Source organism: Nesoenas mayeri (assembly GCF_963082525.1).
Source record: "Nesoenas mayeri genome assembly, chromosome: 6".
Lineage (NCBI taxonomy): Eukaryota > Metazoa > Chordata > Aves > Columbiformes > Columbidae > Nesoenas > Nesoenas mayeri.
In genome coordinates this window covers 10,918,003-10,932,608 of record NC_137545.1, presented here as the reverse complement: position 1 = coordinate 10,932,608, position 14,606 = coordinate 10,918,003, and the positions used below count along the sequence as shown (strand labels likewise).

The 14,606-nt window shown below is 45.5% G+C and overlaps 1 protein-coding gene across 1 annotated transcript in view; it reads left to right on the top strand.

Moving 5' to 3' along the window:
* COL6A3 (collagen type VI alpha 3 chain) overlaps positions 1-14,606 on the top strand; it is a gene marked incomplete at both ends in the record, with an annotated part of 52,123 nt that overhangs the window by 23,206 nt on the left and 14,311 nt on the right. Inside the window, 24 exons of the mRNA XM_080346296.1 lie at positions 899-1,245; positions 1,651-1,729; positions 2,083-2,228; positions 3,789-3,881; positions 4,305-4,358; positions 5,381-5,452; positions 6,386-6,412; positions 6,526-6,570; positions 6,669-6,722; positions 6,886-6,948; positions 7,343-7,408; positions 8,095-8,148; positions 8,740-8,775; positions 9,289-9,351; positions 9,645-9,707; positions 10,432-10,494; positions 10,807-10,869; positions 11,632-11,682; positions 12,123-12,158; positions 12,264-12,326; positions 12,463-12,525; positions 13,172-13,204; positions 13,291-13,339; positions 13,593-14,086. Coding sequence (XP_080202422.1) covers positions 899-1,245; positions 1,651-1,729; positions 2,083-2,228; positions 3,789-3,881; positions 4,305-4,358; positions 5,381-5,452; positions 6,386-6,412; positions 6,526-6,570; positions 6,669-6,722; positions 6,886-6,948; positions 7,343-7,408; positions 8,095-8,148; positions 8,740-8,775; positions 9,289-9,351; positions 9,645-9,707; positions 10,432-10,494; positions 10,807-10,869; positions 11,632-11,682; positions 12,123-12,158; positions 12,264-12,326; positions 12,463-12,525; positions 13,172-13,204; positions 13,291-13,339; positions 13,593-14,086 — 2,177 coding nt within the window. The remainder of the gene's footprint in view (positions 1-898; positions 1,246-1,650; positions 1,730-2,082; positions 2,229-3,788; positions 3,882-4,304; positions 4,359-5,380; positions 5,453-6,385; positions 6,413-6,525; positions 6,571-6,668; positions 6,723-6,885; positions 6,949-7,342; positions 7,409-8,094; positions 8,149-8,739; positions 8,776-9,288; positions 9,352-9,644; positions 9,708-10,431; positions 10,495-10,806; positions 10,870-11,631; positions 11,683-12,122; positions 12,159-12,263; positions 12,327-12,462; positions 12,526-13,171; positions 13,205-13,290; positions 13,340-13,592; positions 14,087-14,606) is intronic.

The following is a 14,606-nucleotide window of genomic DNA, read 5'->3' as shown; positions in this document are numbered from 1 at the left end:
TGAGGTGCAGCATAGGCTCAGATCTCCTCCATCAGCATGGTGGTAGGCTGCAAGCTTTGGGTACAAGAGTTGCCTGTTTCTGTGCTTTAGCACGTGAATGACTGGTGTACCATCACTGCAGAGGTGCAGTCATGGTGGAAAAATATGCCAGGCAGGCACTAAATCACTGGTCTTCTACTAGTGCATCGGAGAGGCTCCTTTATTTAGCCAGTAGCATGTTGACAGACAAACGTTGGTGCGAAAATGAATAGTGATGGTCCTTATTTTGACCACTGCATTTATAACAAGCCAGTTGGACTTTTTGGCTGTCGAGTTCCTGGCATGCATGATGTGCTGGAAATTGGAATTTCTCTTGTCAGATCATCCAGGGTGCCCACTTGTTCTCATGACAGCTATATGAGAAAAAATGTAGGGCAAGAGTGGTTGTATTTTAAGGTAAAATTGCCTTAAAAAGGAATCCTCCCTCTCTGTCCCCTTGAGTGGAGGACGGTTGCTTCAAACACAGGTAGAAGGTACATGTACACACGTGCAAGTACTGACAGAAGTTACATGTACACTGTGCAAGTACTAACAGTTTTTCACACAGAGCAAAGAAAGCAGCAGTCTTGGCTGCCTGGTGAAAACACAAATTTCTGTTGGACTTGGTTTAGTCAGCTCCTCACAATGTTAAGCAACAATTGCACAAGAAAAAAAAAAATAAAGAAATTCAGATTTTCCCAGATTATCATTGCGATGATGAAAGGAAGTAGAAGGCACTTGTGTATCAAATGGTGACAGCTCTTGATGCAGACAGTGTCTTCTCTAACGACTAACAGAATAATTAGGAAAGTCATTACTTGAAAAGCAGTTGTATTGCTCAACAATGACACTCTCCTCTCTTTCTGCATTTCTCTTTCAGATTGCGACTTAGATGTGATACTTGGCTTCGATGTCACAGATGTTGGGGCTGGACAAAATATATTTAATTCCCAGAGAGGTCTGGAGTCCAGAGTCGAGTCTGTGCTGAAGAGAATAACACAGATGCAGAAGATCAGCTGTACCGGCAACCAGGCACCCAATGTCAGGGTAGCCATCATGGCCCAGGCTCGGGGGGGACCTGTAGAGGGACTGGACTTCTCCGAATACCAGCCTGAGCTCTTTGAGAGGTTTCAAGGCATGCGCACACGTGGGCCCTATTTTCTCACGGCGGATACACTGAGGTCCTACCTAAACAAATTCCGATCTGCGCCCTCTGGCAGCACCAAGGTAAGTCAAAACCAAGACCACTGCGATGGTGTTGGCCAGGAAAGCTGGCTTCTGGTGTATTTTAGTTGGCAAAGCAAGTGTAAATTCATAATAAATTAAATAAATAAATTTACACATTAAATAAATAAGTTTTATTGCAGACAGCACCCATGAGCACTGCTTGGCTGCAAACTATTGCTTTCTAGATTTTCCCTGCTCGTGCTTTAGGAACAAACACCTGCATGGTATGATGTACTGAAATCTGGCACAGAAATGCAAAACTTCATGGCCTGGAGTGGATGTAACAATTCCACCATCTCCTCTGAGGTGAAACATCTCTCGGAAGAAGGCTCTTCAGGTTGCACATTGGCTATGTTTTGCAACTGAAATATTCTGGGTCCTGACATAAATTTGTTTCTCTCCCAGGTCATAATCCATTTTACTGATGGTGCAGATGACTCTATAGATGAGCTGGAGGCTGCTTCCTCTGCTTTGCATACAGAAGGTAACTTTTTTACTCTTCAAAGCTATGATTATAATCTATGTTAATATGTGGCCCATTTTACCACCATTTGTCATGAATCTACTGGCTTTTGATAGTAACGAGTAAGGATTTAATGATCTCTACATGCACTTGCTATTCTTAGTTGCCTTTCTGTGATATTTAGTTTCCTGCTGGCACCTAAGTAAGCATGTGGATAACTTGCACTAAATGTGCTTGAAGATATTTTTTCTCAATTGAACAACGTCCATTTGCAGTCAGAGAGGCAGATAATGACCCATCCTTAACAGGAAGTGTGTGCAGGCTCTGCAAAGCGCCTCACCCCATCACACAACCCTTCTGCTTCCCCTCCTCAGGTGTCAACGCTCTCATCTTCGTTGGGCTGGACCGAGTGAGCAATTTTGATAGAGTGATGCAGCTGGAGTTTGGTCGTGGGTTCGCTTACAACAGACCACTCAGAGTTAATCTGCTGGACTTGGATTTCGAGCTGGCAGAGCAGCTTGTAAGTAACTTGGCACAGGCAGTGCTGCCTTGTAATGCTGGAGGACAGCCGAGGGCTGGATCTCCTACGGGGCTGAACCACGGCTGAATTACACCCTCTTGGCTCTGCTCCTCTCCCCTCCCTACCTCATGTCAGCTCTTTTCACAGATAACACAGCAAATTAAGTTAAGAGCAGATCATGGCACTATCTGGTCTCGTACCACTGCTGGAAGGGCCCTACTCCAGCCGAGGCTACAGTGCATGGGATTAGGTCAAATGGGGTGGGATAGGATTCCATTAAAACTGCTGTGCCAAAAAGCCCGCCCTCCGCCTACATTTATACTGTTGGTATTTTTAACCTTATGGGTAATGCAGTGTCATGCCTTGTCAGTGCTAAATCTCTCGAAGAATCACTGCTTTCTAGGTTTCTTTCCCCAAGTCAACACACTGCCTGTATTTCATATGTGCTTTTAGCAGATGAAGGAGATATCCTTCCTTCTTCATAGATTTACTTCCCTCCCATATATGTGGTCCCTCTTGAGTTTGTTAGGCTAATATGCCATCAACGTTGGTACATCCAGTTCCTCACAACTTCACAACTGCTACCAGAATTGCTAAACTCCTTTTCCAGTAGATTTAATAAGATTGAACTTAACCAGTGATCCCTGTGGTAGCCTCGCTGGGCCCTTCTCCATAAATCAAAGTGCAGCCACTTGGGAGTGAAATCTTCGTTCCTGGGATAAGAGCTAGTCTTCAGCCCATCCCCATGTAATTCAGTTGCCTAGGAAAATCCTTTAAAAATGTAAATGCACAAAGCTGGAAGGAAATGTTTGCAGCCAGCAATGTACTTGGCAAAGAAAATGATTTAAAAAAAAATTTCTAATGGATGATGCAAAACCAAGCTGTGATTTCTTTTCCTTTCTTTCTCTCTTTCTCTCTCCCTCTTTCTCTCCCTCTTTCTCTCCCTCTTTCTCTCCCTCTTTCTCTCCCTCTTTCTCTCTCTCTTTCTTTCTTTCCCTTCCTTCCCTCCTTCCCTCCTTCCCTCCCTCCTTCCCTCCTTCCTTCCTTCCTTCTTTCCTTCTTTCTTTCCTCCCTCCGTCCCTCTCCCTTTCTCCCTTCCTTCTTTTTTTTCTTTCTTTCTCTCTCCTTCTCTTTTGCTCTGTGCTTGCAAATTTTTCTCAGCCTGCAGGCTGCTGTTGAGCTACTCACTGCAACAACTTTCTCGTGGCCCATTCCACAGCCTGAGATAAGATTGCTCTCTTCAGTGACCAGCACTGTTTTGGGGATGAATTCTGCCCCACACAGTTCCCATTTAAACCCTTGCCTCTGATGTCCTTTCACAAAAGAGAATGTTGCCTGCTGCATCTTAACTATGCAACCAAACCAGTCTGCCAATACACATCTCCCTCTCCTGCTGTTCTGGCTGTTTCAAGGAGGAGAGACCCAAAAATGTTGCCAGACTCAAGTTATGCTTGGTACAGGAGCAATTGCACAAACCCAAGGGCTTGCAAGAATTATGACATCTGGGCTCTTCCAGGTTTCTAACACTTTCTCGTTGTGTCATGTGCATTTTTGCTGCAGGACAACATTGCGGAGAGGACGTGCTGCAAGGTCCCATGCAAGTGCTCAGGGCAGAGAGGGGACAGAGGTGTGCCGGGCCCCATAGGACCAAAGGTAGGTCACTTCATCTGGCGATGAAAGGTTCTTGTGCAAGGCCAGTGCCCACCACGGTGGTGGTGGGTGATGTTCAGGTTGTATTGCATGGGGCTAATGGGGAGGTTGTCTCCACTTACCCACCACTTTTAAAACTGGCCCTGGGCCACATATAGTGGTTGAAAGCTGCTCTTTTTCCCTTTCCTCACAGCCTCTGTGTTGTAAAACAACCAAGAGAGCAGGGGTGAGTGGCTGGAAAGAGGGGGTGAAGTGTCTTGTGAAACAGTTTGGGGACATCAGAGGAAGATGGTTTCTCTCATTAACTTGTTTACACATAGAACCAAGCAGCTGCATTGTGCAAATCTAGGGAAATATTGAATATCAATTTACAGGGAGATCACAGAACTATGAAAGAAATGAAGAATCCTCTCTGTTGTCTTCTAGGGTGCCACAGGTGATCTTGGCTATGGAGGCTACCCTGGTGATGAAGGAGGACCGGTAAGTGATTGCCCCTGCTCTGCACAATACTGCTCAAATTAGGGCCCTCAACATAGTGAAGTGCTTGGAGGCATTTTCACTAAATATTTTCTGCTGGGGATGTGGAGGTGCATTAGACAAGAGAGCAAGTAGAACTTTGCATCTCCTCCACCTGATGGCCTGAGTTGCTGGTTCTGTTCCCAGCTGTTCCTGGGTGAAGTTCAGTAAGGAGCTCCTTGAGAGCTGGAGAAGGCATGACGGGGGCCATAACTCCAATTATTTGACGTGACTCAGTTCTGTGCTATTCCTCCAAGGCAGGTGGGACTCTTTGCAGTTGGTTCCAAACACCTGTGACTAGAGCAGTGTGGCTGCAAACATGATAAAATCCTCAACTTCATTAAAGCTGCAGCTTATGCCAAAGTTATCCATATCAAATGCAGCTGAAAGATTTGATTTAGTCCAAGACTGGGAGCAGGAAGGGGTGTTTCTATCCATCACAGTGGCAGACAACATGAGTCCCGTGATTTCTTACTAGCACTGTTTCATCCAAAACCTTACTTCATGAATGCCACGTCACCCCTGGAATAAACAACCCCCCATGCATCACGCCCAGGAGGTGAAGCTGAGGCCAAGGGGCTCATTCCTTTTCCAATAGCCCAGGCAGGGGCCAAATGCTGCTGTCAGACATTGCATGCAATCCCGTGTTTTTCTGAGGCTTTAAGGTCACAGTGTGATTAGAGAACTATGCAGAGCTCTGAGGGTTCTGTCTTGCTATTTTAATTTTGAAGAAGTTTTACAAAGCTCTTTCATAGCTGAGAGTTTGGCAAGGCTGTTTCTAAGTGATTAAGAGTTGCAGTTGACCTCTATGGCATTGAAGGTTGCAGGCAGGAGATAGTGGGGTGGGTGGATGCTGACCTTTCAATACCCAGTGATCCATTTTCTCATACGCTTCCAAGTCACCTCCCATGCTTGCTGACACTCAGCTAAAGAAATGCACGCAATACACAAACTCTGACCATTATGTTTTCATCTCCATGTAACAGGGTGAGCGTGGACCTCCAGGTGTGAATGGGACACAAGGTTTCCAGGGATGTCCCGGGCACAGAGGAACCAAGGTACATGTGGAAGGAGCCTGCATGGAGCAGGCCCACAGTCCAGCTGGTGGGAGTCCACTGAGGGCAACTTCTGCTGCTCTGGGATGTCACGTAACAGCTGCCACGTCTGCTTGGGTGGTGATGTCCACCTGGTCAAGCACCAAGGCTTTCTGCAGGTGTCATGGCTTTAGCATTGCTATGAAGAGCAAGAGGGCAGCCCAGTGACCCAGGCTCAATCTGTAGACAGGGCTGATTTATTTTCTGCAGATGGCTCTACGGGAGAGGTGTGAGAAGAAATGGATTTGTTCTTAACACCCAGAAGTGGGGTGTGTGTGTCTTGGCCCAGGAGTGGGATGGTATGAGGGTTAAAATCTTCTTTTGGGTAGGAGGGAGAAAAATGAGCCATGGTTGCTGCTTTAAAGAGGAACCTTGGTTCAGGACAGCAGCTGTACTACGAGCCAGAAAAGGTGGTGAAATGCGCAATATTTGTGGGAAATATACAGTGATATTAAGGGGCATTTCCTACCATTTCCTCTGACCACAGGATCCTCTGGCAGGAACCAAGCCCATTACTGAAGCTGAGATATGGAGTCTCTTTAAAGAGCTGTCCAGCCTTGGACAAAGCTGCCAAGACTGGATTTGGATTAATATAAAAATGGGGGTAGGGAGAAAAGAAAGCCAGTAAAGAAAGAGTTGTGGCTAAGGAGCAAGGTATTTTATTGGATCAGCTGGCTGACACCCACAATCTGCATATTTCATCTTGACACAAGCATTGAGGAGGTGGCTGAAGAAGATTGGCATAAGAGAAATAAAAGGCACTTGAACCCTGGTGCAGCAAGCCCTGGGGTTGTCCCAATCCTGGCTCTACTGCCAAGCACAGCCCCCCTTCCCCACTGCTTCCTATGGGGATGAATGAGGTAAAAGTGGAGTAACTCCCTTTTCTGATTTTTTTAGGGCTCTCGGGGATTCCCAGGAGAGAAGGTATGGAGCTATTTCCTCATGCCACGGTGGTGAGCATGAGCATATAGACACGTGTCCCCCTCCCCATCCCCCTTTCCCTTGGTGAGCATCTGTCCCTCACTTCTCTTCCACAGGGTGAACTGGGAGAAATGGGTCTGGATGGCATTGATGGAGAAGAGGTCAGTTATTTTAATTGCTTTTCTCTTTGTAACAAGATGCTCCAGTGGCAGGGCCCCGAAAGTGGCAAATATTCTTCTAAAATACTTATATTTTGCAGGGAGACAAGGGTTTGCCAGGCTCCTCTGGAGAGAAGGGATACTCCGGAAGGAGGGTAGGCTTTTCTCACATTTACAACTGGGTTAAATGATGGTGAAAAGGTGGATTTGAGCCAGGGGAGGTTGGAAAGCCATCACTCTCCCCTCAGGGCTGAGGACCTGGGCAAAGGTGCACAGCAGGCAAGGGCTGCTCTCTCCAACTCCATTTCTTTCCTACAGGGTGATAAGGGAGTTAAAGGTGAACGAGGAGAACGAGGTGACCGTGGGCTTCGTGGAGATCCGGTAAATACTGCTAAGGCACCTTCGTGATTTTCCACACACTTTCCACCAATTCTGGGGGTCATCAGCAAGCCTGCACTCAGGCTTATTAAATGCAGCTTGGCAGGGGCAAGGACTTGGGGGTGGAAAGTTGGTAACAAATTCCTCTTGATACCAACCTGTCAATCACTGTTTCATTATATAAAAATTCCCCTTCTCTTCTTCTTCAATAGTATTACTATATTTATCAGTTGAAAAGCTGTGTCTGTCTGAAAACACCAACAGTACTTCATTTAATTCAGTCAAAAAATAAAAAAGAAAAAAATATGTTAGTTCTGAGCTATAGCAGAGTGGTTTATGATGTCTGACTTCCATGTCCCACTTACACAGATGTTTCTCATTGCTCTACTGCTTTCAGGGAGATTCAGGAGCTGATAATACTCAACGGGGTTCCAGAGGCCAAAAGGGTGAAATTGGACCAATGGTAAAGTTTCTTTGTTGTCTTTTGTTGTTTTTTGGTTTTTACAATAGAATGGGACAGAGAAAGTAAGAAAAGAGTATGCTGCCAAAAAGGTGCAAGATTCTTAAACTCATCATGCCTTTGTAAGATGGAATATTTTTCCACTGGAAAATGTTGTTGATTTGCAACCAAAGCTTTCTCTGGGAAGACGTCAGTTTAAAATATGTTTTGTGTAAAAAGTGTCCTTTTTTAAAAAAACCCGCAACTTTATTTTACAATGCCCTTTGGGAAATTGTCACTGAAAACAACTTTGTACTTGGAAATTAACTTCATATGTTCTTGTGGGTCATATTCAAAAGCAGAGAACTGTTTAGATGATACCAAATCTGAGCATCCTGATTCACCTGAAACCTTTGAAAAAAAAAAACCCACACGCTCCTTGGAAAATTTCAAAACCCATTTGTTTTCATATTGTCTCAGAATAAAAATGCACCTTATAATGTCATTTGCCAAAGAATGAGAATGTCAGCTTGTGCTAGCTTAGAAACTTGATGGCATCTGTGAATTGTTAAAAGGATTTCTACCAATGCTTGTGTGAGAGGACCCTTTTTTTGTTGTGGTTTTTTGGTTTTTTTTTTTTGAGAATTGAACATATTTTTCTGGTGCCTGTTCATCTCAGGGGTCTCATGTGAGTTTTGCTTTTCCCTTAGGGAGAGCCAGGACCAGCAGGACCGGAAGGCCAAGAAGGTGGAGTCGGGAGGAGGGTGAGCTGCCAGACCCACAGTCAGCAGGAAACAAGATTCGATTGACAATAACTTTTTACCCTTCTGCTTTCCCACATGTTTTGTTTCTACAAGTGTCAAGAGATTTAATCCTGATTTTATTACAACCAGAGTAACTCCACTGAGATAATGGAGCTACACCTGTTTACTCCAGCATCTGCATTTTGCTGCTGGTTTTTAAAAGGCAAAATCTAAACTGGAGCTGGTGTAGCTGTGATGTCTGGGAATGCATTCCCTGCTGCTCTGCTGCTGCCTGTTCTTGGGGCATGTCCCCCAGGGACAGTGCATAAACCAGTGGCAAAACAGACGCTATGCATGTGCAAGTGAGGAACTCACCTGTGTGGAGGGTCAAGGGATGTGAGAAAGGAGAAAACATGCCAAAGTTTGTTTTACAAAAGCTGACTGTTTTGCAGATTGTGGAGTGTAGATTTCCTTCTCCTTTCCCAGTAGTTTAAACTATTCAAACATGATTTCGGACTAAGAGAAGCAGTGATACATGGATCTAAAAGCAGTAGAGAAACGCATGTGCTGAACATACTTGCATAAGAAGGCTCATTGTTTCTTCATTCACAGGGTATGGCAGGACGAAGGGGACCGATTGGTGTTAAGGTAAGTGGTGATGGGGACAAGACCTGGGGCTTCTGCCACACTACCATCCAGGCAGCCCCAGCACCTAGAGGGATGTGCCAAGAGAAGACACGTGCAAGCTTTGCTTCTTCTGCTCTCTCTCCTCTCTCCTGATTTCCCTCCTTCTCCTCCTGTGGCTCATCCCCCTGTATGATCCTTGCTGGACTCTGTGCGAACCAGGTGTTCACATGCCTGGGGCTGTCCATCCTCTGCAGAGTTCCCTGCTCAGATGCTTCATCTCTGAGTGCTGCTAGAGCAGCACAATGGGCCCAAAGAGTGAAGGAGATTGATACCCATTGATTGCAAGAGGCAAATTACCCCACCAGTTCTGTGCTCATTCTCTGCTATAACCATATTTTGCAAAAAAATCCCAACAAATAACTGTTCTTCCCTGCTCTTTATGCAGCTCTAAAGGCCCTGAAAACTCCTCTCCCTCCCCATGGTGTTGACCATGTCCTGCCATGCTAATCTGTGTTGTCCATTTTGCACTTCAAGGGTACTAAGGGCTCACTCGGTCAAGCGGGGCCAGCTGGAGAACAAGGCATGAGAGGGCCACAGGTCAGTGAACTTACGGCAAAATGAATGTCTTATGTTATTATGCTGTGTCATTATTTAATCTCAGCTGCTCCATCAAAGAGTCTCGTCAGTGAAGACTATTGGGATTTGGGGATTTTTGGGTGCACTGTGGCCCTGTCTCAAGACATCAATCCTGCCATTGCATTCATTCTACCAAAGTTGCGATGTGTTTGAAAATTATCTCTTGGGCACCGTAACATTTGCATCCTCTTGTGTATCATTGGTGTGCTTCTACTCATGTGTTTTGACACAGTCTTTCTTTTTTTCCTGCACAGGGTCCACCTGGACAGCTTGGCACACCAGGCATAAGAGGAGAGCAGGGCGTTCCTGGACCCAGGGTAAACTCTTCTGCTGCTTCTCAGCCATTGACCCAACTGTGCTCAGCAAGAACACCTCATTGAGCTAATAAGATGCAACAGATATGTCTTCCTGTTTCCTTCTCTAGTACCCTAGCTCTGTTTCATTCTCTTATAACACACTCTTCCAGTACAATCCTCCTCTCAACTTATGGAAAAGATTTCTTGATCAAGAGTTACAGAAGAGAAAAAGTTAAAAGCAACCACAAAGGATTCAGGACCTCAGTGTTTGGACCATTATTGTTTGTGATCTTAATTAAAGAACATCCCTGAGTGAATGGCGGTGCAGCCCCCACAAAGTTTCAGTCTCTGAGGAGAGAACATGACCATCTCACATGCTCACTTAGAGGTCCCCAGGCATTTAGTTCTCCTCACTGCTGCCCACCCCAGCAATTCTCATAGCCATAAAGCCAGAAACATCTTGCATTTCAACACCCTGAACAGGACTTTGCCCCTCCTGCCTACACTTTCCCTGGGGGAGTTTCTCTGAGGACAATATAGGTTGCTGCTGATACTTGCATTCAGCTGACCTGGTCCTTCAACTCTTCCCAACTGTGAATTAGACTTCCGAATTTCCTAAGGTTTTTTGAGAGGCACCAGTCCTAGTAGTTAATACTCAGTTTCTACAGTTATCCAAGCCTCTAGTTTCTGGGGCACCTGGTTTATTGACACATTGCCAACATACCTCTCCCTGTTTCTGTTCCAGGCTGGTAGTGGACCACCAGGAGCCCCAGGAGAGCGAGGCAGGATTGGTCCCCTGGGACGAAAGGTATGTCTTCATGACCATGGACCATCAGCAACTAAAACAGCAGTGAAAAGCTAGGTAGGAGTGAGCTTAAAAAAATACTGGAGATTAACAACTTGGAGCAAAATTAGCTTCTCTTCACTGGATTGCAGAGTGTGGAGCAAAGCAAGGTCTGTGTTCGTGTAGTGTTGGTGGACTGTAGGTCTAGCCATGACTTTCTGTTGCAAGGACCACTGCAGACTGGTCTATGTAAAGAAACCAGTGCTGGTGGGATGGGAAAGGCTCAGAGTTGCCTGGACTTCCAGCACATGCTTTAACAGATGCTCCTGCTTTTAGGGTGAGCCTGGAAACCCTGGACCCAAAGGGCAAAATGGACAGCCAGGCCCACGAGGAGAGATGGTAAGTGTGGCCATACACTCACGCTTCGATGATGTTGGGCTGAACTCTCTCCTGTAGCAAATGGGCCACAGCCCTTCACAGCAGAGAGTCTAGTTCCCCTATGGAATTTGCATCCTCAATATATGAGAAAGGAAAATCAGCCTTATGTTCTTCTCTGGCATGAGTATATTTGGTGATGGTTGTCCCTTTGATGAGATCAATTATATCACTTGAACAGTGACTTTTAGCATCTCAGAGATCAGTCTGCAGAGCTGAGGCTGTCCAGAATTTCTTGGCCTTGTCCTGGCTCATTGCATGAGGGGTGGGTAGACACCCTGAACTGACATTTGTGCTAATCAAAAGTAATCTATTAAAAGGAAGCATGGACAATATGAACCCTTTCATGGGGCCTGATTCTCATTACTCTGTGTAATGAGGAGTCAACTGAGGAAAAAACTCTTTATGCAAAACAAGGGGGGACAAGCTTGGGTCAGACACAGCTATAAGTGCACCCCTAGCACTGACTGTCCTCCTAACCTGCTTTCTATTGCTGACTTCCACCTGGGACACAATATATGTGTCTACTGCTCAGGTTTCAATGCAGATTTGTAGTTTTGACACCACCTTTTTGTGCTTTTTTTTCTGGCAAGAATTTCATCTATAGAAGTATTTCTCAAGGGCCTGTGGCATCTGTGGATTCTTTCTATTGGTTTTGCTGAATCTGTGGGGTTTAAGTTATTCAAATATGACTGCATATTAATGACTTTGGCTTTCCAATTTTAGGGTGATGATGGACGAGATGGAATTGGTGGCCCAGGTCCTAAAGGTAGAAAGGTAGGTGTATGCACATAGGGACAGAAATCAGCCCTATGTGTGCACTGGTGAGAAAATCAGGCAAGACTCTTCAGACCATTCCCCTCTATCTTTGTCTTGGATTTCCTTAAATAAATCAGCTTCTCAAAGGAGGAGGTATAATCTTTTTGTACCTTCTGGCCAGAAAGCCCTATGAATGTCTGTAAGGCTTGAAAACAATATTGCCAGCAGCCCTGATAGTTCCTCTACAGTTGAAAATAGCCTTAGAGAAGCAATCAGACCTTAAGAAAAGTAGATGTTTGCTTTTTGTTAATTGTATGAGGAACAAAATTATAAAATGAATTTGCGGTATCTCTCTTTTTCCTCCATCATTTAATTCCTTAAGGTGCTATAGATCCGCCTGCAGAATCAGGTTCATTTTCTAAAACCTTATACTCAAATAAACTGTTATATTGTTTCAGGGAGAACGTGGCTTCATAGGCTACCCAGGACCCAAGGTACAGTACAACCCATGGTCTACACATTTATTTTCCAAGCAATGTAGCAGTTAGCTGTGGTCCTGTGCAGATTTGGAGCTATTGTTTGTGTTTTTCTGCAACTAGGGTGGACCTGGTGACCGCGGTGGTGCTGGAGGTCCCGGCCCTAAAGGAAACAGAGGTCGCAGAGTAAGTTAGACCATGACAAAATTTTTGCCCTCTGCATGAATGATCTGAAAGATGTGTGCATCTTTTCCCCCTAAGTGTTAAGCCACACTCCTGCAGATGTTCATGGAGAGGATTTCTTTGCTCTCTTCATCTCTAGGGGAATGCAGGAGATCCTGGGACACCTGGTCAGAAAGGAGAAGTTGGATATCCTGGATCATCTGTAAGTGTTCACTGCATTGTTGATGGGGCCTCTGGCCTCCTCCCCAGAGAGACTCTCTGAGAAATGTAGTGGTCCCTGTTGGTGCCAGGGGTTGAAAAATAAGCCCACCTCCATCTGCTGCTAATTTCAAGTTGGGCAAATTCCTCTTCTTTTGCCTTGGATGTGTCTCTGTAAAGTCCTGACTCAATGTTTACCACTGATGTTCACCCATGCTCAAACTGCAATGCAGAATGAAAAAGTCAAGAGACAGGTTTTTATCAGACATGAGGATTTATACTCATGGTAGCATGCGACATAAAGCTCATTCTAGGAAGTTCTCAGCTCTTTATCATTTTTCACCCCCCATACAGGATGTGGTCCAGGGCCAAATCTGACTGGCACAGAGCACCCTAGAAAGGCCAAAGTGTCTTGGCTCCCTTTGCACCTGAACCAAGAGCATTGTAAATGTCCGATTTGGGTTTGGTCTCAGACAATTTTACTCCTCACAGGGAAAAACATTTCCCCCCATTGTTGGAAATACAAATGAAAACAGGCAGGTTTCCCCCCGGCTTCTCTACAACCTGTGGTTAAATAGTTACTGCAACTGGGTTCTTGGGGCACCCTGAAAATAACCATCACACTCAATTTTACTTTCTTTTTTAAACAGGGACTTAAAGGTGATAAAGGAGAATCCAGAGATGTAAGTGTGGCATCATTTCTCTCTTGTTTTGAAACATGTTTTTGTTGACTGTGTCATATATCTCTTTTTCATTTTATTTTCTAAAGCAATGTGCACTTGTGCGGAACATCAAAGACAAATGCCGTGAGTACATCAGTGCTTCACAAATTCCCTGTCACTACCCTTGTATGTCCATCATGTGACACAAAAGGCACTGACCAAACTGCTTTTTCCTCCCAATCTCTTCCACAGCTTGCTGCTATGGTAAGTCACCTTCAGTCCTTTAAACCCTAGTGTGACCATGTGCCAGAATTGTTTCTCTCCCCACACATGTGGTATGAATGATTAACCCCTTGCACCCTGACAACCATTTGGGGTACTATTCGTTCCCAACACATGTTTCTGGCAGGTCCCAAGGAGTGCCCAGTCTTCCCAACTGAGCTGGCCTTTGCTATTGACACCTCCTCGGGCGTCCAAAGGGATGCTTTTAACAGGATGAAGCAAACCGTGCTCAGAGTGGTCAACAACTTAACCATCGCTGAGAGCAACTGTCCCCGGGGTGCCCGGGTGGCTCTGGTCACCTACAACAATGAGGTCACCACAGAGATCCGCTTTGCTGATGCCAGGAAGAAATCAAGCCTCCTCCAGCAGATCCAAAACTTCCAGGCAACCCTGACCACAAAACCACGCAGCCTGGAGACTGCCATGTCCTTCGTGGCCAGGAATACCTTCAAGCGTGCCCGAAGTGGCTTTCTCATGAGGAAAGTGGCTGTCTTTTTCAGCTATGGGGAAACAAGAGCCTCCCCACAGCTCAACGATGCCGTGTTGAAACTCTACGATGCTGGGGTCATGCCTGTGTTCCTCACCAGCAGTCAGGACCCGGTTCTCACCAGAGCTCTGGAGGTTGAGATCTTTCACCCTTTCTTTCTTTTTCTGCTGATGATCTTAGTCTGGTTTGCTGGGGAGATTGATGGTGTTGGCTCCCACAAGCGGTGGCTGGCTTCCACAGACCTTTCAAGTTCTTAGCACCGAGAAAGCATTACTGACAAAACTCATCCATCACATCTATTAGGAGAGAAATCCAAAACGCAGTGCATGCTGCAAAATGCTTGTGAGGTTATGATGACTCATTTGTTTCCCAGAATATGGCCCCAGCATGCCAGGTGTGGTATGAAACAGAAGAAAAGACAGTCTCAATAGTGAGAAAGATCTGATTGAGACAAAAAGGCAAAGGGTTGGAAGGTAGAACTACCATTGGCAGAAAGAGAGAGAAGAAGTACAGAGATTTAAAGCAACAAAAAAGCCCCAGACAAGTACACTGAGCACTGGTTCAGGTGCCTGACCCTTTTCTTGGAGTTTAGCTCTAAAATAGTCCCACTGTCTGATGTCAGGGGCATTAGGCTCCTCCAAGGGGTTCTACCAA